This window comes from Octopus sinensis, linkage group LG16, assembly GCF_006345805.1.
Source record: "Octopus sinensis linkage group LG16, ASM634580v1, whole genome shotgun sequence".
NCBI lineage: Eukaryota > Metazoa > Mollusca > Cephalopoda > Octopoda > Octopodidae > Octopus > Octopus sinensis.
The window spans coordinates 14,450,101-14,475,100 of record NC_043012.1 but is presented as its reverse complement, the minus strand read 5'-3'; the positions used below and the strand labels follow the sequence as shown (position 1 = coordinate 14,475,100).

General features: G+C 35.8%; 1 protein-coding gene across 2 annotated transcripts in view; it reads right to left on the bottom strand.

Annotated features, from left to right (window-relative positions):
* The window catches only part of LOC118766506 (protocadherin Fat 4-like), a 362,146-nt gene that overhangs the window by 82,781 nt on the left and 254,365 nt on the right, over positions 1-25,000 (bottom strand). For both annotated transcript variants that reach the window (XM_036509891.1, XM_036509892.1), the window contains 4 exons: positions 24,518-24,602; positions 14,043-14,255; positions 11,402-11,509; positions 9,357-9,485 (listed from right to left, as the gene is read on the bottom strand). In XM_036509891.1, the coding sequence (XP_036365784.1) occupies positions 9,357-9,485; positions 11,402-11,509; positions 14,043-14,255; positions 24,518-24,602 (535 nt within the window). The remainder of the gene's footprint in view (positions 1-9,356; positions 9,486-11,401; positions 11,510-14,042; positions 14,256-24,517; positions 24,603-25,000) is intronic.

Here is a 25,000-nt window from a genome sequence, read left to right as displayed (position 1 = left end):
CAAAATGTAAGTTAATCGGTTTATCTGTAGCTGTGTCAGTAATACGTTTTAGTTATATAATCTGAAGCTCAGCAATTACAAATAGACAGAATACACAGGAAATAAATCAAGACATTGCACATATATTACGTAGAGTACTGTCAATAGAACAGGAAATACAGAAGCAAAATATAATACAGTATGTGGTCAATAGGCAGAAGATGCCCTCGGTACTGCAATAAAAGCAGACGGTTAAAATACGACGACAGGAATACGTACTTATGAATACGGTGATGATGAGTTGCGATGTGAATCAGACGAGGAAGCGACTGCGTAATTGTAAGGCATGGATGCCGTAAAAGTTATCTTTATATTCAAAACAAAACGCGCGCACACAGCACATGCAAAAATTATCAGGTTATATATTTCTTTACAAAGAATTACAGAAAATTATGATTTAGACTGAATTCATTTCCTGAGAATATGAGTCTCAACAAGATACAAAGCACTACCAGCAGCAACAGCAATAACTACATCATCATCATCAACAACAACAGCAACAACATCAGCAACAAGTATTTTCACTGACATTGGCACAAGCTTTGAGGGAGAAGAGAGTCGAATGACTAGACATCTGTAAATATATTTCTTTATCGCTCACAAGGGGCTAAACATAGAGGGGACAAACAAGGACAGACAAACGGATTAAGTCGATTACATCGACCTCAGTGCGAAACTGGTGCTTAATTTATCGACCCCGAAAGGATGAAAGGCAAAGTTGACCTCGGTGGAATTTGAACTCAAAACGTAACGACAGACGAAATACTGCTAAGCATTTCGCCCGGCGCGCTAACGTTTCTGCCAGCTCGATCCTGGATGGAACTGAGTCTCGCCACAAAACTATAGGAATTGTGAGAAGGAAATGTAAATGTGTTTCGATTTCAAATACCATATAATTAACGCCAACTGTCAGTTGGATTGGTTTAATTTTAGAAAAGTAAGGATTGTTTTCTTGAGAAACTAAAAGCGCAGTTTTCGAAATGAATGAAAAGAACGTGTGTAATATGAAGAGTTCGCTCATTTTGATTGATTGTATTTTATGTTTAACTTCAGATTAGTTCTGATTCAGCAGATGTATAATTAAAGGTATCCTCTGCCTCTTTCTAGACGTTGTATATAATCAAGTATTATCCAGTGAGTAACTTGTTTTAAGAAAATAAGGTTTAATTTATAGGATTGAAGCAGATCTTGGACCGGATCGCTGGAGAGCTGTGGTGATACCATGTTAAGATCACTATGGTTTCACGAGTTCGGCCGATTAACCGACCAATCAGTGTCAAGCCATCGCGTGATTCGATTTTGAGATCTCTCTAATGGGTCTTATAGAAGATAGGCTCTTGGTGGTAACTTCAGAATGTCGAGGCAGTTGCTGTAATGACTCCGTTCCCATTTTCTATTCATCAGTCATGCAAATAGAAGGTAGAGATTTTCAAGTCATGAATCTAGCCCCGATATTTCCCAGTTGTTACGGGTTACTCACTGATTGATACCTACCAGATGCTTTGTCGTAAACCCCAGTATTACGTCACTTCCGGTTTGTACAAATGGCTGGTTTTATTCTTCATCCGAAGACCACTGCAAGAAACACTATGTGCTGTAAATATGACTTATGTTAATTGTTCGTGGGTGTTGTTTATCCTTTTACACGCCGCCCTAGAAACACATTTTGCTTCTCCACAAGCATCAGTCAACAGCCACAATAGAAACCATCACACGACAGGATGCTTGAGCTACTCTTTCTAGCAGATCGGAGACTCAGTAACGTATTCCCGTGTAGCACGAAAATAAAGGAATTTACAAACAAACAATAGGTTTCCTAAAGAAGAAACAAACAATAGGTTTCCTATAGGCGCAGGAGTGGCTGTGTGGTAAGAACCTTGCTTGCCAACCACATGGTTCCGGGTTCATTCCCACTGCGTGGCACCTTAGGCAAGTGTCTTCTACTATAGCCTCGGGCCGACTGAAGCCTTGTGAGTGGATTTGGTAGACGGAAACTGAAAGAAGCCCGTTGTATATATGAATATAGATAAATATGTGTGTATATGTTTGTGTGTCTGTGTTTGTCCCCCCAATATCGCTTGACAACCGATGCTGGTGTGTTTACGTCCCTGTCACTTAGCAGTTCGGCAAAAGAGACCGATAGAATAAGTACTGGGCTTACAAAGAATAAGTCCTGGGGTCGATTTGCTCGACTAAAGGCGGTGTTCCAGCATGGCCGCAGTCAAATGACTGAAACAAGTAAAAGAGTAAAAAGAGAAAAGATTAAGAGAAAACGCGTGAGTAAGGAGAGAGAATTAGAAGCTTTTGTTATGTAAAAAAGAAACAAAATTGAGAAATATACTATCAGTAATTGTCCAAGCACACTCAACTTCATGCTGACGCGACATCTATTGTCTCTTACTGAACTAATAATTTAATAGAAACTTCACGTTTAATATAATTACGTAATTCATTCTTTACAAATCAAATTATATTCGATGACTGTAAATATAACTGAATAATGATATTAAATAAGTGTGTCAGCCTATCAAACAATCACTCTCATTCTCTCCCTCATATACGCACACATATATACGAACACAACTACACACACACACTCACTGTGCGTGTATGTATATATATGTGTATGTATATATATGTGGACGTATATATATATATATATATTATATATATATATATATATATATATATATATCTCAGACACGTGCCGTCGGTAGTTACTCAGAGTAGGTAGTTGGTGATCTTTATGTAGTAAAACACAAAAATTAAAAATATAGAAATGTAGGCAGCATATGTACGATGTCAGTACTATACATAGCTTAAATGCTTAGATTGAAAAGCAGGGACAAATTATTCTTACCTAAATACGATAAATAAATATATAAAACATTTTGAATTTTATGCATGGTATTCAGACGCAGGAGTGGCTGTGTGGTAAGTAGCTTGCTTACAGGTTGCTTCTATGTATGTACAAGTCAGTGTTGTGCTTGACACCGAAGATGTAAGACGTGTTTTTGAAAGCCGTCTTAAATTGAAGACTTTTGAATACTCAGCCGTAAGGTAAGAATGTTGGGGGTCTAGTGGGGACCTGTTGTATGTTGCAAATTATTTTTACAAGCAACAAGTCCTCACTAGGCTCTAGTCTGCCGGAGGCTGAGTGAAAATATTATTCACTTAATTGTGAAAATTATTGGTTTGGTAGGCGTATCCTGCCAAACTTTTGTTTGAAAATAGTGTTGTTCCTGTTAAGGAGTATCTAGAAGAAATTTGGAATGATTTTTTAACTGTTTTACAGTTGTGTTAAATTTTGGCCGTAACGGTGAATTGAGAATTTTTTTGAAAATTCTTCTTGTGAATTCTAGTGGGCGTATCTCGCCAAAAAAAAAAAAAAAGTATAAGCCATTTGGATTACCTTTTTGGAGTATTATACAAAGGATTCCCTGTCTGTGCTATTTGTGAGATTTTTCTTTTACTTTTCCCTTCTATTATTTCTTTCTTTCTAAAAATTTTTGGTTCATTCTTTTCATTACTTTAATTTCAGTTTCCTCCCCTCCCCTTTATTTTGTTTTATTTTTATTCGGTTTAATTTTTGGGCAGACTGTCTTTTGAACTACTTTTGAACTGATTTTTGACATGGCAGAAAAGGAACTTAAAAAGAAAAACTTTGTCTTAGAGTGGGAAATTAACCCGCCTAAGCAATGGTTAAAAGATATGGAAGAGAAGACGATGGTACTTAGAACATATTCTAAAGTTCTTAATTCCATCACCGTCTTCCCAAAACAAGTCATAAAAATGAACTTAAAGAGCATTTGTCCTCTGTAAAATATATATCCCGTGGTGTCAAACATGCAACCATATGGTTGCTGTTTGACAACGGGGGAAAAGCTCGCCAGTTTGCGAGTCAGCCTTTAGAAGGCAAGGAAATCCTGTTTCTCCCGTCATATTGTGGAAGAAAATTAATACGAGCCTGGATATGTGGGCTCCCCCCGGGCACCGAAGCGGATTGGATTGAAGATACCATCCAACGGGGACTGGGAGATGGCGGACCCAGGCTCTTAAATGTAAGAGTATTGCCGGCGGTCGATTGGGAAGGGTCAAAAGCGATTTTGACCCTGTGGACCCCTTTTGCCGCAACAGAACTGGTTTTTCCAGATTTCTTGAAAATGGCTGGCTGCAGGTATCCGGTGATACTTGAGGGACGTCCCCCAAAGTGTCACTCGTGCCTGCAGCCAGGCCACATTAAAAGGAACTGCCCCCAGGACCATGGTAAGGTCCTGGAACAGTCACCAGATGCCACCTCCCCTACCCGGTCAAAGGGAGAGGTGGATGTGGTCGAGGAGGCTTCAGCCTCCTCAACTCAAAAAGGATTAAAAAGGAAGAAGGCGGGCAACAATAGTTGCCCGCCGAAGGAACCTAAGGCTTCGGGAGGCGGGGGAGAGTCTCTGGACAAAGCGGAAGGGCTCCACTCTCCCGAAGCCAGGAAGAAAGGAAAAAAAGAAAGAAGAACGGGTCATCTCAGCAGGGAGATGATGTGCCGACTGCATGTCCCGAAGTTGTGCCACTCACGGTGGAAGAAACCACCCCCACCCTTAAAGATGATCAATTAATTATCTTTTTCTACAAGGGCGGGGAGGTGGAAAAAATAGTAGAAGAACTTAAAGAAACAGTAGATACGCCCTTCACACGGGATCCCGAATGGCCTCCGCAGATAGCTGTGGAGGTCATAAGGTTTCCCTTGTGGGAAAGGCTTAAAGGATTTGAGGAGGAGTGTCGCATATGGCCGGGTGGCCCTTACACGGCTTACATGTCCTACATGAGTGAGGCATGGGAAATGGCGAGATACAGAAACTCCAGCGGCATTGAAGATAATGATGAATATATCGATGCATATATCGAAGAGTAGGCGGTGAAAGACCCTCGTTACAGGGTTTGAAACCTCACCTTATTGGACTATTTTGTAGTGGTTTATAACCTCAATTTTGTGTTTTAAGAAAGAAAAAAGAAAATATGTTAAGTAAGAGGTTTTAGTGCCTCCTCCTTGTAAAAGGTTCGAAACCTTATATTGATTTAAAAAAGAAAAAAGAAAATATGTTTTCGAGAAAAATCCAATCGGCGGGTGTTGTGTTTCGTCTCTCATTTATTCATTATAATTCATTTTCATTCATTAATGTGTTTGTCCAGCCCGCAGAGCTCTTTGTACTGTCTCTATGACAAATTTATGAAATAAAGTAGCTTGCTTACGAACCACATGGTTCCGGGTTTATTCCCACTGCGTGGCACCTTGGGCAAATGTCTTCTACTATAGCCTCGGGCCGACCAAAGCCTTGTGAGTGGATTTGGTAGACGGAAACTGAAAGAAGCCCGTCGTATATATGTATATATATATATATATATGTATGTGTATGTGTGTATGTTTGTGTGTCTGTGTTTGTCCCCCCAGCATCGCTTGACAACCGATGGTGGTGTGTTTACGTTCGGCAAAAGAGACCGATAGAATAAGTACTAGGCTTCCAAAGAATAAATCCTGGGGTCGATTTGCTCGGCTAAAAGCGGTGCTCCAGCATGGCCACAGTGACATGACTGAAACAAATAAAATAATTAAAGAGTAACCTTCATAATTTTATTGAATTAGGTGAATATATATTCACCTAATTCAATAAAAGCGCTCCGTCTGCTTAGGAGGTTGTTGTGTCCTAGCATATGTGCTGCTTCTTTTAGTTTTCGTATTTTCCAGTGGTGTTCTCTGTCTATTATTTCAACTTCATTCCACAGGGGGAGGTGGTCTCCATTTTCCCATACATGATCAGCTATACCCGATTTATCAATATCTCCTCTACCTTTATTTTGAGTGGGCAGCATGTTTCGCCTTTGTATAAGTATCATTTTTATTATAGACAACAAGCCTGAAATGTTGGGGCAGAGGGCTAGTTGATTACATCGACCCCAATGGTTAAGTGATATTTTATCAGCCCCGAAAGTTTGAAAAGCAAAGTCGATCTCGGCACAATTCGAGCTCAGATCGTAAACAACTAGAAGAAATGCCGCTAAGGATTTTGCTTATCAGATTAAAATTGTTTAAGTATGATTGACTGACAAAACCGGTTATATTTCAGCTTCAGCATTTTTAGCGATTAAGGGAACGGACAGCCAGTAGTTGTGAAGATAACTGGTCCTGAAATATGTTAATGATTATTTTATCTACATTAACATTATGCAGAAAACATAACCGCAACAGAATAAAATTGCACATCATATGACGAAACTATATTCTTTACAACCGAGTTTTTTTTATGTAAGAATTATATTAGTTCACATTTTAATTGTATCTCTTAGAAGCAATAAACAGAGTCGCATAAAACTGCATGTTGTTAAAGTAAAAACACGATATATTTACAAAACATTGTTACAAAAAGATAATCTATCAAATCTCAGAATTCAAAATGTTTTGAAAAGTCTCTGATAGTTTGCATTTCTTAGTTATTGTTCTGTTAATGATTTGAGTATATAACTATATATATACAGCTGTAGATAATGTAATATGTCATATTTATGGTAAAATAATGACGCTTTAACATTAAGTATGAATTTAAACAATGTTAATTTTGTTTTGATAATTGCTTTTCTAATGGCAGCATAAATATCGAAAATTTGAAGAATAAATCATTGCGCTGGATGATGCTGAAGAAGGTGGAGAACACAGCAGGTTTTCATAACATGTACATGATAGCGCCGACTATGTGTGGATCCGATTCAGTTATAATATACATTCCCAATAGATACCGAGGTTAATCTAAAAACTTCGGACTGCATGTTCATTGTATTTAAGCTACTGATGTTTTATTTTGGGATTCATTATTTCAAATAACAATCGTCTGTGATTATTTAAAAAGAAACCAATAACAAAGCTTTCCTGTGAATATTTATACGTTTCTGTCTTTACGTTCTAAGTTCAAATTCGCCGAGGTTGACTTTCTCTTTCATCTTTTCGGGGTCGATAAATTAAGTACCAGTTGCGTACTGGATTCGATCTAATCGGATGCTCCCAACAAAATTTCGGGCTTTGTCCCTAGAGTACAGAAGAATATTTATGCACTTCTTAAATTGTTCATCTCAGAATCTTAATGACAATACTTACGTGGTTTGATTGTATAAAGCCACAGCATTGTAAGCGAGTCGTATAGTCATTTGTATGGGGATTATATAGTCATTTTGATTCCACAGCAAAGCCAATAGTAAGGTCAATGAGGGTAGTGTTTTAAAGTAGAAAGTACAGAGAAATAAACTAAATATTGGTTCGTATTTAGTGCAGTGTTGTACAAGTTCTACTATTTCACCATGCCTTCGAAAGTATCAGTTATAAAAAGCAAACAATAAACTACTTAATATTATTTAAGTTAAGAAGGAAGTCATATATTTTTGCGAAAGGAGAGTAACGATAAAAATTTTGCCTGTCGTATTTGGTTGAGATTCATTTTTAAGTATCTTTGTAGGAAGAACAGCAAAATCGCCTTATTCAATCAGACAGATATTCGAATATCGTATGCAATGAAATAAACTGCTTTACTATTCAAGATCAATACGTTTGACCCTTTCCTAAAAGGATCTGTCACCCAATTCTGAAAGAGATTTGAGCTACAACATGAAATCTAAAGGCAGTATTAACATTTGTGGTCTTTATGACAGCGAGCTGGTAGAATCGTTACCACACGGGAAAAATTGCTTAGTGGTGGTTTTTCAGTTTTTACGGAAGATCAAAAGCAGTCACAACTGAATGCGTGTTGTGAAATGAAAGAACAGCTGAAATTTGATCAGGACCTTTTTTCGAAGGTCATCACGGTGACGAAAGTTGGTGCTACGGAATTTGCAGATGTGGAAGAGGTGAAGAAAAAACGGCGGATGCGTTAAAAGACACCACTTCGCAAGAGTTCCAGAACTGCTTCGAACAGTAGAAAATGTGCCTGGACCGATGCATAGCTTCAACTGAAGAATACTTTGAAGGCAATTAAAGTGTAAACATGTAAAACTAAGAAAATAAAAAAATATTTCAAAATTCCGGTTTCTGTTGGGTATAAGAATATCATTGTAAAAGAAGGAAAAATAATTTTGTTTTTGAGAATTATTTTTTCGTGTAGGAAAAAATAGAATTAACATTTTGAACTAACATATTTTTTATAGCACTCATTCTGCTATCAGGAAGGGGAAAAACATAAATAAAGCTGAAATAACAGTTAACTTCATAACATTTATATATCTCAGATATTGAATTTCACGAAGCAGTAATGAAGTTATGATTAAGAAATTTTTCAGATTAAGTAAACAAGCAAAGGTGATAAAGTTAATCACAACTGATATGAGTTTATGTATAGTGTATCTGAGAGATTCGATCAACGAAAGCTGGAAGTCTTCGACAATGACTGCCTCCGGTGCATTCTTCGCTACCGTCGGGTGGATCGAGTTCCCACCGCCAATCTCTGACTTCGCCTACCTCTGCGGCCCCTTCCATCTGTCCTTCTGCAACGGCACCTGCGGTGGTTTGGCCATGCGTGTAGGCGTCCGGTGGGTGAACTGAACCGTGATGTCTTTCTACCAACTCCACTTCCCAACTGGCAGAACCACGCGGGCGGGCAGCTGAAGACCTGGGTTACGACGATCAAGGAGGACCTCTCCGTGCTCACGGGTCCGCAGGTGGTCGGCCTGTGCCGATAGAACCGTGACTGGATTGTTATCTCCAGAGAACTGGCGCAGGACCGTCGTGCGTGGGCTGCCATAGTTCGAGATGCCTTGAGGGGGGTAGAAGAAGCCGACTCAACCCGCCCAGGGTGAATATCGCCATAAGTAAGTAAGTGTCTGAGAGAGAGAGAGAGATAGAGAGAGAGAGTGAGAGAGAGAGAGAGAGAGAGCGAGAGAGAGAGGGAGGGAGAAAGAAAGGATTACATATTCTATCGTGATGGTAGCATTTGTAATTCAATTGGTTATAATGAGAATTACTTGGACAAGTGTTTGCGTTGAAATGAAAAATTCCTGGACATTAGTATTATCGCCCAAATTGTGCAGGGAAGGAGGTTGAGCTTGTATGAACATGCAATATGAATAGATAATATTTTTCGAAATATTAGTGTCGCCAATTAACAACAAGGACTGCTTGAATCGAAGTTAGACCAATGAAAACGTGTAATTTTGAGAAATTTGGGTGTCACACAAGATGTGATCGAATGAAAATATCTGAAATGCATGTCAGCATGATAACTACAAAGAAAAAAAAACTTTAAAACGTTTGTGTTAAGGATGATTAAAAATCGAGAAAAAATATAACTGACCATTTTCACAAATGTATTCTTGCTTGAGGATGGCGAGGTCTCTTCGATGTATCCCTGATATTTCTGGCGGCTAAATACGGGTGCATTGTCATTCACATCAAGTATTTCAATATTTATACTCGCAACATCCTAGGATTAATTGAAAAACAGAGGTAAGAAGAATTCTCATTTTTATTAAATTGTAATAAAAAAAATAAAACGTATAAGATTCAGTATCAATGATTTAAATAAGAATTTAGAATATTTATAGGTTTTTGAAGATTAAAACGATATTTAATAATAATAATAATTTATACTAAAGGCACAATGTCTGAAATTTAGGGGTGGAGACCCCAATGTTTCACTGGTTCTTAATTTATTGACCTCGAGGGGTTGAAAGACACAGTCGACATCGGTGGAATTTGAATTCGGATCGTAGCGACGGGTGAAATACCGCAAAGCATTTCATCCAGTGCGCTAGGGATTCTGCCAGCTCGCCGCCTTAATAATGATGATAATAATAATAATAATAATAATAATAATAATAATAAAATATTCTGCTCAATAAAATAGATTTGCTTGTCAGTTGTTTGACCGTAACCAGTTGAGCATGTCCCTTAGTGGCTGACGATATGTGCATCTCTGATCACAAGCAGAAGTAGTGGGGGAGCATCATACCCATATGTTGAGAGGAATTCTTTGAGGTTTGAATAATTCACCCCTCGAAACATGAGTATTTTGTTCATTATCCTTAAACTAAGCTTATTCAGGGACCTCTTGAGTGGGATGGGTTACTCGACCTGAAGAAAATTCTCACATGGACCTACCTGCAAGGTCATACGTTGTTTATCTTGGTACAAGGTCACCAAATCGTGCACATATGGTTGTGATACACGTGCCTAGTGTACTCCTCAGATGGGTAGTCATGATGGGTATATTGGGTTTCGCATATTTTACCCCCGTGTCACTTTGATGGCATGCACTGTTCTCCCAGCCAATACTACTACTACTATTACTACTACTACTACTACTACTACTACTACTACTACTACTACTAATAATAATAATAAGATTAAATATTAATAATAATAGTAATAACAATTCTATCAAATATTTGGTATAAGGCGAGCAATTTTTGAGGGGAGGGGATTTGGTGATGGCATCGACATAAGTATGTGCGTGGTGCTTTGTTTCATCGGACAGGTAGGAATGGAAAGCAAGTTGAACGAGGCAGGATTTGAACACAAAACATAAAGTGCCCGAAATATATTGCAAGGAATTTTACCCAACGATCCTATGATTCTCCAGCTCATCGACTTAATAGATTCTGATTAAAGCCGAAGGCCATCAGTTTCTAGAGTAAGGGATTGGTCCATTACAGCGATCTTATAGCTATGTGCTAAAACCGTGCCCAAGTCATTTTAGGGTCGTACTCTTCAAATATTTCTAATGTTTCTTATCTTTCCCCTGTCTTCATCTTCCTCCCGACTCTCTGTGAATTCCAATATAAAACATGGTCAACCCGAAGTAATTAGGCTATCATTAAGGATTTCATACTAATGTAATGATTCGCGGCAGGTGAGGTAGAAATACTTCAAAGTGGCAAGCTGGCAGAATCTTTAGCACGCGAAAATGCTTAGTGGTATTTCGTCTGTTGTTACGTTCCGTGTTCAAATTCTGCCGAGGTCGACTTTGCCTTTCATCCTTTCGGAGTCGATACATTAAGCACGAGTCAGCAGTTTGTAACGATGTGTACAAAGCCATCTGATATTTTCGGATTACTGCATACAGAGTATTTTGCTAATTAAAGTTATGTTTTTTTTCCTCCCAAATTTTTGAGCCTCATGACCCAACCTGCTACAGCTCTTTGACGTATAACAATTTTTCATGGAAATAAACAATTTCTGTTATTTAGCTCTTCTATAGAAACCAAAACAAACTGTATTTAGAAATCGATAATTCCTACAATATGGAACGTGTCTCTGCTGTGTTGTTTACAATAAGTTTTGAACCTAATATGAAATAAGTTTTATATTTCTTTATGAAGTCGATCCATTGTGACATACATGACTTGGAGGAATTCCTGCATCTGTTGCTTTAACTTGTAGAATTATATTATCGTTTTGTTCTTTATCAAGAAATGTACTCAAACTTTTCACAAAGATTTCTCCATTCTGAAAAACAGCAACAAAAAGAAAGAAAATATAATGGTCAACATTAAAAACAACAACAAAAGCAAAACCTATTTAAAACACGAACATTACAAAGTTTGAAGTTGCATGAAAGCCGAAATAAAGACATTTCTTTTTAATCTACTTTGTTTATTTACGTATTTCTGTAATTAAATTATTCTCTTTTATATCGATAAAATATTGTAATATTTGAAAGAAGATGCAAACAGCTTGGATAATATAGAATTTGCATATTACGTTAGAGAAAATAGTTTTGTTTCATTATTTCATTCATTGCAGAAATTAGGAGTTGTTAATCCGAAAAAATTAACTAAATAATGAATATTACTGTCTATTAGTGTTCAGAAAAGTATTTATATGAAGTTTTGTCTTGCAGCAAGATACAATCGTTGTATTGTTGCGAACACCAACATCAAACACAGCATGGGCTTTTTATAGCAAGCGCAATAATTTTAATTACTGTAGAGTAAATAATCACGTTGTTGGCAAGCATTACCAGAACATCATAACTGGGTATTGTGATTCGTTAAGAACTCGAAATATTCTTCACAGGTGTAAAATGTAACCATAATATAATAAATAAATATGACATATTTCTGTTAAATTTGTTATAAATATGTGTGTGATAACATTTATAATTCATTGATAATTTAAGTAGAATGAGGATAACATTCAGGGCTCTTAGTTGCAAATATGTCTACTCTCTATATTTAATAGGAGTATGTGTGTTAAAAATGGTTGTGTTGTGCCTTCTATAATATTTACCCCTTCATTTCTTGCCTTCTTTATCATTAGCGACTTCTACACAATTGCCTTTCATATATATTTCCCTCTTTGTTTTACCATCCATATTGTCTCGTCTTTGTAGATCAGCACTCAGCAATGCATGCAACCATTTCCCCAAGTTGCTGCCTTCCACAAGTCATCCTGTCCCCATGTCTGTAATTTAATTATTGGTTTCAAATTTTGACACAAGGTCAACAAGTTCGCGGGAGAAGGATAAGTTGATTACATCGAACCCAATGCTCAACTAATACTTATTTTATAGACCCCGAAAGGATGAAAGGCAAAGCCAACCTCGGCGGAATTTGAATTCAGAACATAAACTCGGGCGAAATGTTGCTAAGCATTTTGATCGGCGCGCTACGATTCTACCGGCTCACCACCCCACATAATATAATTATTGAAAACGTGGACCTATAGAATTTTCAGCGTTTATATTAAAGTTTAAATTTCAGTATCTTAATGCTACGAACGTAATTCTTCATCGTGAGAATAAATAAAATAATCTGATTCAGTCAAATATTAATCAGATTAACCGAAAACTATAGTTGCAGGATCCGCTTCGTTTATATTTTTACATTGATTAGTTTATATGGCTGGCAATTCTCATTCAGTATCTGGTTTTCATATTCTGAAAATTCAGATAATTCGAAGACAGATTTTGGTTATGCAAATGTGAATGTTATTATAGCAATTGATATTTTTTAACGTCCAATATATTTATGAAACAAAGCAAAACAAAAAATGTGATTAGCTTTCAGTAGTTATTAAGACTGTGACAGCTGAAACAATCGAAAAAGTGTTTACCTACTGACCTAACTGTCGCCAGTTCGTATCCTGCAGAAACGACGCTATCTCTGACGAAAGCTTTTATCCCTCGATGGTCATTGCGTTCTTGTAAAGTATTTCGTTAGCCTGCAGCACCCACCGAAAGATTCTTAAGCGTAAACATTTTTGCTGTGGATTGATATCTCTCTTGTCTCTTGTATCTCTTGTACTTGTTTCAGTCATTTGACTGTGGCCATGCTGGAGCACCGCCTTTAGTCGAGCAAATCGACCCCAGAACTAGTACTTATTTTATCGGCCTCTTTTCCCGAACCGCTACGTTACGGAGACGTAAACACACTAGCATCGGTTGTCAAGCGATGTTGGGGTTACAAACACAGGCACCCAAACATACACACACATATATACGACAGGCTTCTTTCAGTTTCCGTCTACTAAATCCACTCACAAGGCATTGGTCGACCCGATGCTATAGTAGAAGACACTTGCCCAAGGTGCCTCGCAGTGGGACTGAACCCGGAACCATGTGGTTGGTAAGCAAGCTACTTACCACACAGCCATTCCTGCGCCTAAAATGGAAATATTTTGATTCATGTTAGAAACCAGTTCAAACTACTTTACTTTCTGGCAGATGTTGTTTAGAACAATTTCAGTGCTGGTCCTGAAGATTTATAATCAAAGGTGTTCTATTCGCAAACTGTTGTTTATACCTTTTCAAACTCACTCCGTTTAAGACTACATTATCAAATTAATCCTTTCTTTTAGAAACAGTTGCATGTAATTTGATGGAGATTTAGTTGCCATTTCTGATTGTTTGTACAACCATGCAGCGATTTCACAGTAAGCCCAAATTCATAGCCGTTTTCCATAAAGTGAAAAATAAAATAAAAAATGATAAAGTCAGAAATTTACAAGAAAATGGAATATTAATTGTTTGAATAGTTACCAGTTTTATACTGAAATATTGACTGCCTTTGCCAGAAAGACTGTACGATAACTTCCCATTGATACCATCATCTTTGTCCAGAGCAGTAACTTGGCCAACAATTTGTCCAATCGTGACATTCTCCATCAAATTGAATTCGTAGTTGGACTTGCTGAATTCAGGTGCATGATCGTTTACGTCGTCGATGGTGATGGTAACGGTTGATTCAACTTTCTGAATAAGAGAAAATAACAATAAATTATTTCCACATGATAAAATACAATAAATGATCACATAAGAAGGTAACACTCACGTTGGTTTCATGTGTGTGGCAGAATCAATAGAGTAAAAGAGTTCTGACAAAATGTTCGAATAAGTTAATGCTTCCATTTTGTATGGAACCTGCCACTTATTCAATAATTGTTTTAATTTTTAGGGGAGGATTCGATTACATGCGTGCCAGTGATCAAATGGTACGTATTTTAAAGACCATGGAAAGCGAAATTTGAATTCAGAACCGGAAGAAATACCGCAGAAATTTTTGTCTGCCGTTCTAATCATTCTGCCAGCTCTTTGCTTCTAATTATCAAATAATGCTCACGCTATAAAAACAGAGGGCTATTCAGTTGATTAAGCAAAATTAACTCATTATCATTGCATCACTGTTGTTTCTTGCTGTTTTATATACTTCATCAGCTGCCTCGTCGCCTCTTCGTCCTCAATGCCCTCATCCCAGGCTCCCTTTCCTTATATGCTTCTTCTTCTCCTCATGGCATTTTTATTCCTTCTTTTCCTTCGGATCTTCCCTCAGCATCGTGTCCAAACATTCCTAACCAAACTGCTACTTCCCGGAATTCTTCGCAAAGATTTTAAGGTCGGACATTATCAGTATCAACCTCACCACTCTGCAAGGGCCTGCGAAAATGAATGATTTTACCGCTTCTTTTTTGATTAACTAGGAATTATGTCCAATATTTGTATAATGATTTCTCACGTTCGAATTTTGCTGTGGAAGTCAGATATATCCTTTCAAAATGTCATTATTCCTATCTGCGGGAAGCACTTTATGTATCAGTGTTTCTTTTGTTGAGGAATCCAATGTTTGAAACTAATTTTGTCAAGTTTATTCAGGCAACATGACTTGCCGAAATATCAGTTATATTTTGGATATATATCATTACTAGAATAACTACAAAATTCATTTTTGCAGTTGAGGGCGTAAAGGAAAGAAGAACCATACATAATTTATATATCCTATATATAATTTTGTCTATGGAAATTGAGGATTTCGTTGAGAGATATTGCATTTATCAGACTTTAAAATTATGAAGCACGAATAAAAGTCGCTCTTCAAAAAATGGTGACATTTTATAGAAATATAATAATGTTACATTATAAAAAAATATTGCCTTATAGAACCTGAATATGATTAAGAAAGCAAATTTTGCAAATATGCTGAGTGTGAGGTAAACAAGAGGTTATTTCAGTAGAATCTTATAATTGACTTCTCTATGCACGCTATAAAAATGATAATTTGAAATCCAAATGTGCGAAATAATAATAATAATAATAATAATAATGATGATGATGATGATGATAATGATAATAGTGGCTTCAAATTTTGCCAAAAGGGCAGCCATTTTGGGGGGAGGGGATAAAACGATTGCATCGACCCCAATGTTTCACTGGTACTTAATTCATCGACCCCGAAATAATAATAGTAATGATGATGATGATAATAATAATAATAATAATAATAATAATAATAATAATAATAATAATAATAATAAACAAGAACCGGAAAAGAAAAACTATCGAGAGACTGAGAATGAGATTATATGCAATAAAATTTTAAAAGAATTCTTGTATAAGTGCAACTCTCATACGCATCGAACATTTCATACAAAAATCATTAAACTTGATAAAACAGGGTTTCAGGGAAATTCGAAAGAGAGGGAAATTAGAAAGAATATTGTTCTTGAACGCACAAGTGAGCTGTAGTGGATGACGTGTAGTGGATGACATGAACACACAAGCAAGCTGTAGGGGATGATGTGATCGTAGGTTAAAGCAGTTCCAGATTATCTTTCATTTTGATATTGCTATCAACAAGTGTAACTCATAATATTTTGTATCATAGAGGAACCACTTGAAGTTCCGGGTCTGAGTCATTCAATTCAACATGGATGGGCTCCTCTCCTGATAAACACTTAAAATACAAGTAGACGAATTCGAGGGCATATTTTCAAAGTAATAATATGGTCGTCAAGTTCGTTTCTAACTTGGTTCCTATTTTAAATACAGGGTGTACACAAAGTCTGGGTATCATAACATAATCAATTAAATACAAGAAATAATAATTTCTTAAAGTATGTGTTAATCCCCATGTACCCAGACTTTGTGGACACCCTGTAGAATATATTGGATAATTGAAAGTAAGGTATATCTTCCTGGAGTAACAATAATAAGTTATGAACTGATAACCTGTATCTCTATCCTTCAGTGATGTGTGGTAGTGTTGTATTCTTTCAGCAAAGATAAATTGACAAGAGTATTGACCTATAATATTTTTTATACAAATAAAGTTAGAAGCTTAATTTTATTATTAATTTTCATCATTCTCAACTGAATAAACTTTCATTATAAATTAAAGACAAACAAATCAATACGAATATAGAACATCTAACATAAAAAAGTATACATCAAAAATGTTTCTTAATAGTGTAAATATGTAATGCACACGGAGATTATTTTATTGGAATAATCGGAATTCTGGAACTGTTATTTTTTCTTCCACTTATAAAAAAAAATTCTGCCAATCTAATTTGTCTGTATAATTATAAATGGCTTCATTTTATCTACGTAAAACATATGGTTTATATAAAGAATATACAACTTCCGTAAACACATCTAATTAAATTTGTTTCGGTTCTCGATCCTATTGACAAAATCTAAAATATTTGATATGCTGTTATGTTAATATGTGTAGTAGAAAGCACATTCCACAATTTGATTTTCTCTCATTGATTTTATAGTCTTCAAATACACTTTAATAACAGCAGTTATGATAGATCTGATAGAACTACGTCAATTCACTCAAAATATATTCAAATTCACATAAAAGATACATGAATATTTAATATATACGTTGTTGGTTTTTAGCCTAACAGGAAAAGTCAGTATTTCACTATTTGCAAAGTGTTATAGTTTATGTAAATATACAGACTAAACAGTTACATTATAAAAGAATCTTAAAGGTATTACTGTATCTGAGTTTTGAGCTTTTAACATTAGACATTTCACAAAACTTTCTGATTTATTGCTGAATTACATTTTGGTGTCTGGTTAACGTCATCTCAGTTTTTATTCAATAACTGGAATTATACTTCATTATAAAGTTCCGACGAAGACAAAATGTCTAATAATTATAGCAATTCTGTAGAATTCACACCTTTTACAAATTACTTTCGCGACGTGTGCGAAATGTTATAGCGACAATCATCCATAATCAGCAATACTTGAATGCTCTTTGTCTCTCTGTCTGTTTCTCTGTCTTTCAATCTATGTGCGAGTGTATGTGTGTACATATACATACATACATGCGGTGTACATATACATACATACAAAGCGGCGAGCTGGCAGAAACGTTAGCACGCCGGGTGAAATGCGTAGCCGTATTTCGTCTGCTATTACGTTCTGAGTTCAAATTCCGCCGAGGTCGACTTTGCCTTTCATCCTTTCGGGGTCGATAAATTAAGTACCAGTTACGCACTGGGGTCGATGTAATCGACTTAATCCGTTTATCTGTCCTTGTTTGTCCCCTCTGTGTTTTGCCCCTTGTGGGTAGTAAAGAAATATATACATACATACATGCATATATACTTACATACACACACACACACATATATATACATATATGCATTTCCTGTGTTACTGAATATTACCGTAGCAGCTTAGAATTTCTCAAAATATTGCCGTAACTTAGAATTTCGTAACGTAAAACCTATTTTCCATTGAGTTTCTTCTAGCATGGGAATCAATAAACAAGGAAGACAATGGTAAATATGTACTAAAATTACTCCATGCTTTTAAATCCAAAGTTTCCCGGCCTTTCGTAATCTTCAGTGGGAAGACAAGAAACTGATGAGTGTGCTCCATTATTTAGAATACTTCGTAATAGTTTGAAACCCGTACAGAGAAAATCAAAAGTGTGTCAGCATTATTGTATGAAGCAAAGAAGGGAAACTGCGAATGATTAACAAAAAAAAAAAAAAAGAACTGTTGAATAAAGCAGTCATATATAAAATGGTCGTGTGATTTGGAAATAGATGACGAGATATTGAACAAGTTTTAGGAGGAATTTTGTCATAGACATTGTGGGAAATTTTTTCATAGACATGATGGGTCTAAAAGCATTACTAGACCATGAATGAGGTTACCAGACATCTGAACGCGTGCGTTTTTGCATCGTTACTCGTTGTTATGCATCGTTACTGTCTCTTAGTGATCATGAACAACAGCTCGGTATACGTAACTGATGAAGCGCAACGACGCAGAAATGTATACGTCCTACGATCTGGTGATGTCGTTTATATCTATATGATCTATAAGGATAATTTCTTCTCTAAAGACAACTTGTGCAGCGTTTTGTTTTTCCATATTCAAATGTATAGGACTACGCTGAATATGGCTGCAGATAACTATATAATGAACTAACTATCTACAAATATTCAGACGAAGGAACAGCCTTAAACACGACTGATTACTCGGGGAAAGAGTTACGTATGGTTAGTAATACATGTAATGCTATGCTGAATCCTTTCCATTTAACAATTTATTTATATAAATGGACTGTCACACAATAGTAAATAATGTAACAGTATATGTATATATGTATGTATGTATGCATGTATGTATGTATGTATAAAGGCGTGTGGCTGTATGGTAAGAAGTTTGCTTCCCAGTCTCATAGTTCCGGGTTCAGTTCCATTGAGTAGCACATTGGGCAAGTGTTTTCTACTAAGCCACGAGCCGACCAAAGAATTGTGGTTGGATTTCGTAGAGGGAAACTGAAAAGAAGCCTGTAGTACATATATATATACATACATACATAGTAATGTGCTACACACGTGCTGTTGTTGGCGAGTTCGTTTCGTTCTTTAAAATTTTCAGTTTCTCCTTTCTGACGAAGAGTTATGATTAAAACATCGAAATCATTTTTTACCGAGGTAACGCAATTCTTGTGCACTACTCATGTCCGTTAATATTGTTGCCGGTTTATTTGAACTATCCATATATATATATATATATATATATATATATATATATATATATATATATATATATGTATAGCGTATATATGTGTGTGCGTGCCCGTTGGTGGGTGTGTCTATATATATATACATACACACACACATATATAAGAATACATATAAGTTATGTGCTTAATTTTTATAAGTTAGATTGTTAAATCCCAGACTCGATATTTTGAATGGACGTGAAGTGGAAAATATCTAGAGTTATGGTTTGTGGTGGTTATTGAATTTAATAAGATTGGTGGTGTCTTGAAGCTGTAGCTTTGATATTTAGCAAGCAGTAACTTTATTAATCTTTTATTCAATTATTATATATTGTAGCTGTATAGGTAGAAGTCTTCGTAACAGCCTCATTACTACTGTTTATAGCGGTAATAATACTTCACATACTTGCATTTACATCTATCTATCTATCTATTTTTCTATCTACCTATCTATCTATCTATTTTTCTATCTATCTATCTATCTATCTATCTATCTATCTATCTATCTATCTATCTATCTATCTATCTATATGAATATATGTATGTGTATATATATATATATATATATATAATATATATATATATAGATATATATATATATATATATTCATATAAATCTATTCATGTATATATGCGTATATATATATATATATATCTATATTCATATATATATATATATACATATAAATATATACATATACAGACATGCACACATATACAGATATACATATACACATATAAACATATATACATCAATATATATATATATATATATATATATATCAGACAAAGACACAAATACACATTCACCTGCACATACGCTCTCGTACACACGCATAACATCCCCACTACCACAAAACACACAAACATACACACGCACACACATCCATTCCAATCACCACACATCCACTTTTAATAACATAATCAAGGGCATCTCAACCCGCATATCTGACCTCTCTTCCACTGAAGACCTCTTCAATAATCACGCACCATATTATAATCAAGCACTCGCTGCTAGCGGCTTTTCCTAACAGATAGAATACATCCATAACACCAGGCTCAAGCTATACATATCTCAAATCACGTCTCAAACACGCAACAACTATCACAATCGTAGCCAACCACACACAGTCGATGAAACCATGGAAGGCCTTTAGACTCCACACGCATTCATTTAACATTAGGCGTCAAAAACAAGAAAATAAATAAAACAACTAATAATAACAGGCCGCGCTTACCCCACACCTTACCCAGAAAGATAGATACCATTCATTTATCAAACAACTTAGATAGCTCTATTCCCAGACCCCCTAAAAAAAGTGGCGGTCGCTCTATTTTATGGTACACACCACCATTCTCACTTAACTTTAAGAACTTAGCTAAATCCTTCTTTAGAATACTAGACTAACTTCCCTCGACAACATAAATATCATTCTATCTTTAATCGATCCACCCTGAAACTATCTGATTCTAACTATTCACATGTAGCCGTACGCGCTTCTATAAAAAAAATTTTAACCCCCCAATAAAATGTATTTTTCTGTTGCTGTTCATTTTTGTGTAGATACTATATTTTTTTCGCATTTGTCGATAGTATATCTACAGTTTAACCCCAGGTAAACCCCAATGGAGCAGACTTATCAAAGACGTCACACGGAGATCATTCTATATTTTTTTAGGAGTATCAAGAGTTAATATTATCTGAATGTAAGAAAAGGGCAAGCTGGCTGACCCTTTTTTACGGTCTGAGTTCATATCCTTCCGAGGTCGACTTTGCTATCCATCCTTATTGGGGTCAGCAAAATATATGTAGCATTTGAACACTAGAATCGATAGAATCAACCTATCCCCTACTCCCAACCTACTGGCCTTGTTCCAACATTGAAAACCAGTATTATCTGATGTTCATAAGAATTTAAAGTGGGTATTTAGTTATTTATTTTACCAGATCGAGAGACCACGGGAATGTTGTTTTTGCTGTTGTTTATTTTTGTAATTGTTAGTATTAACGTTTATATCTTTTGCATTCTAATTGTGCGTGAATATTGCAGAACTTAGTAATATTATCTTTAGCATAATAATTTACTGTTTTTTCTCACTGCTGGGAATATAATAAACATTCGCTACTGCTTTGGGAATCGTCTTCAATAGCAATCACCATCGTTGCTATATTGAAAATAAATCTCAGCCTCGAAGGTGGAAACAAGTAACGAACACAAAAACCGAACTCTTCTAGACACAATTTTTTCCTCATTTTAAATAATACATTCATAAATTATTAGAAAACAAAAGAGAAGAAAACAATTAACCAAATTGGAAACGTCCATTAAAACAACACCAACACCAACAACAACAGTAACAAATCTAAATAGAATTTTCTAACTTTGAGTACGATGTCGCACATTATAGAAGGAGGGATATAGATGAGTAGAAAGATCTCAATATTTGTATAGAAGGAATGGGGGGGGGGTAAGAGGAAAAGGAATGACGAATGTATAGTAGTAGAGTCTAAGTGTAGGGGCAGAGAGATGGTGTTAGTATTATGAAGAATTAAGGAATCTATACGTTCAGTGCTTAGTAATATAAGAAAATATATATGTGAAGATGCATATACATGTATATATCAGACAAGTTACACATACAATCCTTACTCGCATGCATATGCACTCATGCACGCTCACTTATACGTTCATCTGCATGTATCATCACCCCTGTATACGCAGGTATATATACCTTGCCACATACATACATATACGCATACACGCACACATAGATGTATGCACATACACACGAATATGATATTTTATCAAACGTTAAACAATAGCATTAATAATGATTTCTATCCTAGTCCCTCGACCCCAGTATTTCGGTAACCGCTATTTTATCGACAGAACAACAAAAGTTACCAGTTCAGTCACAGTTCGATGATCACGCACTTTTTCGTCAGGAAAAGAGGTTCAGTCAATTTAACTGATTCCATTATTTGCTTGAAACTTATTTTCGCATCACCTATAATCAAAACTTTTCGACAGAAATGAGCTTATATACAAATGCTGTATTAAAACAATCGTTTACAACAAAGATGACCTCAAGTTCTTCAGCACAGATAATACACAAAGAACATTCCTTTAGAAATTGCATAGATTTACCAAAGGAACTGATATGAAATTAGAAATAGAACAACGCATCATGAAAATTCTGAACGTTTCAAAACTGTTTTCTTAATAGTTCCAGCCTAAACGTTTATTATCTCTGAAAATGGTTTTCTTTAATAGTTTTGGGCCTGCATCTTCTACACACGCGGGCATCATCTCAGTTTGTACTTTATCTTTTCCTTGATCATTGATTCAAAGAAATGAAATTCTTATAGTTCTCGAGGAAGGCGGGTTTTCTCTCACAAGTTTCACATAAACTCACCTTTCTTGGAGCACGTTTGCCATTTTACCATTGTTCAAGATAGCTTGTTGCCATTATCCGCCTTCCTTCTTATCGTTGCAAGATAATGGAATGATACAACTGGTGTGGATCCCAAGAGCTTCTGCCTTATCGACTTCTGGCACTGAAAACGAAGCGAATTTTCTGGCTACCCTCAGAGAAGAGACTACTAATATACAGGAACAAAAAAGTTGTGGCGCGTTTCTGCTGTTATTAGACATCGTTTTCCGCTTTTCTGCTCTTCTGAGCAGAAGACCCTCGAGTGGATATTACTACTACATGAATAGCAGCTGGGTATTTTGCATTGTCCTACCAATCTATTCATTTTACTTTTTCCCCAAACAATGGTCTTCCTGAGCCATCAGAACTTGCATGTTCTAGCAGGCTCTCACTCAACCACATGTTATTTCTTGAGTCATCTGCACTCACTACTTCCCTGTACTCTGCTGCAAAGTTTACTATGATCTTAGAATCAGCGTCACAACTATGGCCCTTGTATCTCGCCTCTCCAATACTAGGCTATAGTCTGGAATGTGACGTATCATCTCCACCGGTAATTCGTTATTATTCTGATATCTTTGGCAATTCAAAAATTAAACCCACGTCTGCCGTTACGTTCTGAGGTCAAATTCCGCCGTGGTCGACTTTGCCTTTTATCCTTTCGGGGTCGTTAAATTAAGTACCAGCTACGCACTGGGGTCGATTTCTTTAGTGACACAGTTATTCACTGGAGGGAAACATGCATTTACAGAGAATGTACATACATTATTATGGTAATAAAACAATACAGATACCCACGCTATCATCGGCAAAGGAAATAACTTGTGAAATAAATACAAAGTATTTAATGTGGCAAGCTTCATATGTTTAATTAATCGATACCATACTTGTATATAGATAAGCATTACTACCGAATAATGATTAACTAAATACTGCAAAGGTAAAAGAGATCACTAAGTGTGGCATTTCTAAAGATATAATAGAGAATGTGGGGTAAGAGTTGAAATATTTGTAAAGGGGCCTGAATATGGAATCTCTTACTTGGCTCTTACTTTTATTTGCAAGAAATATAGATATTGTAGCTAATGATGTTTTCTAAATAGGGTACAAGACCTGCAGTTTTAAGGAAAGAAGAATAGTCCATTACATCAACTTTTATTTTATTAATCTTGTAAGGATGAATAATCCTGTTGACTCCAGTTGAATTTGATCGCACAGCGTAAAGTACATTTTTGTCCGACACTCTACCGATTCCACCAGTTCATCACCATTATGTTGTAGTTAATCATAATATATGAACACGGGGACATTACTTTGGAATAAATTCCTGTTCAGTGAAATCTCTTGTTATTTAGTTGGACAGATGTTATAGTCATTTGACTTTATTGAATCTTAATGACGAGGAGGAATATACGAACGTCGCCAGATCCCATTTTCACAGTCCGAAATATTTATAGCCTTGTACCTGACTTGAATTAAATAATGGTGCATTGTAATGAAAAGTTAACGAGGAAATTACAAATCAGGATAGAATGAGTAGCATGGGAAGTCAAAAAGAAAATGAACGAACGAAATGTAAATTGAAGAGAATTGTTAGTTTGAATCCATTAGCCACCGAGAATTAAATACCAGAAAAAATAAGACTCTCTCCATAGAAAATAACAAAAGAATTTAAGTGCCATGGATTTAGCTAATCATTTGTAAAACAGCGCAACAGTTTTGATATTTAAGTCTAAAAACAGACAATTAAACTATGACTCACGTGAACACCATCAGAAACTTGAACAATCAATTTATATTTGTCTTTCATTTCCCTGTCCAAGGCTTTAGCAGAAGATAAATAGCCACTATAAAAAAACAAAACAAAAATAAATATTAAAATTATGTGCATTGAAAATTCAAAAAAATTATTTGTAAAACATTGTCCATTCTAATAATAATGACACGATTGTTAATTAAAAATCGAAGTCAAGACCTTTAAGACAAGCAGAGGCACTTCTTGGAATGAAGAAAATGTGAAGTAGTTACAAGAATAGCCAGGAAATTTGATTTTATTTATAAACTTTGTTGCTCGGCCCACTTAATTACGTTGCGTAGTATGGCTGGTATAGTCTTTCTATTCATATATTTAAGAAACTATAGAATGTTGTTAATTATGCACGAAATTAGATTCTCCAAGGAAACTGTATTGTTATGTACTCCGATTTCTTTATTTACCCTACATAGTTGGATAACTTCTAAACTT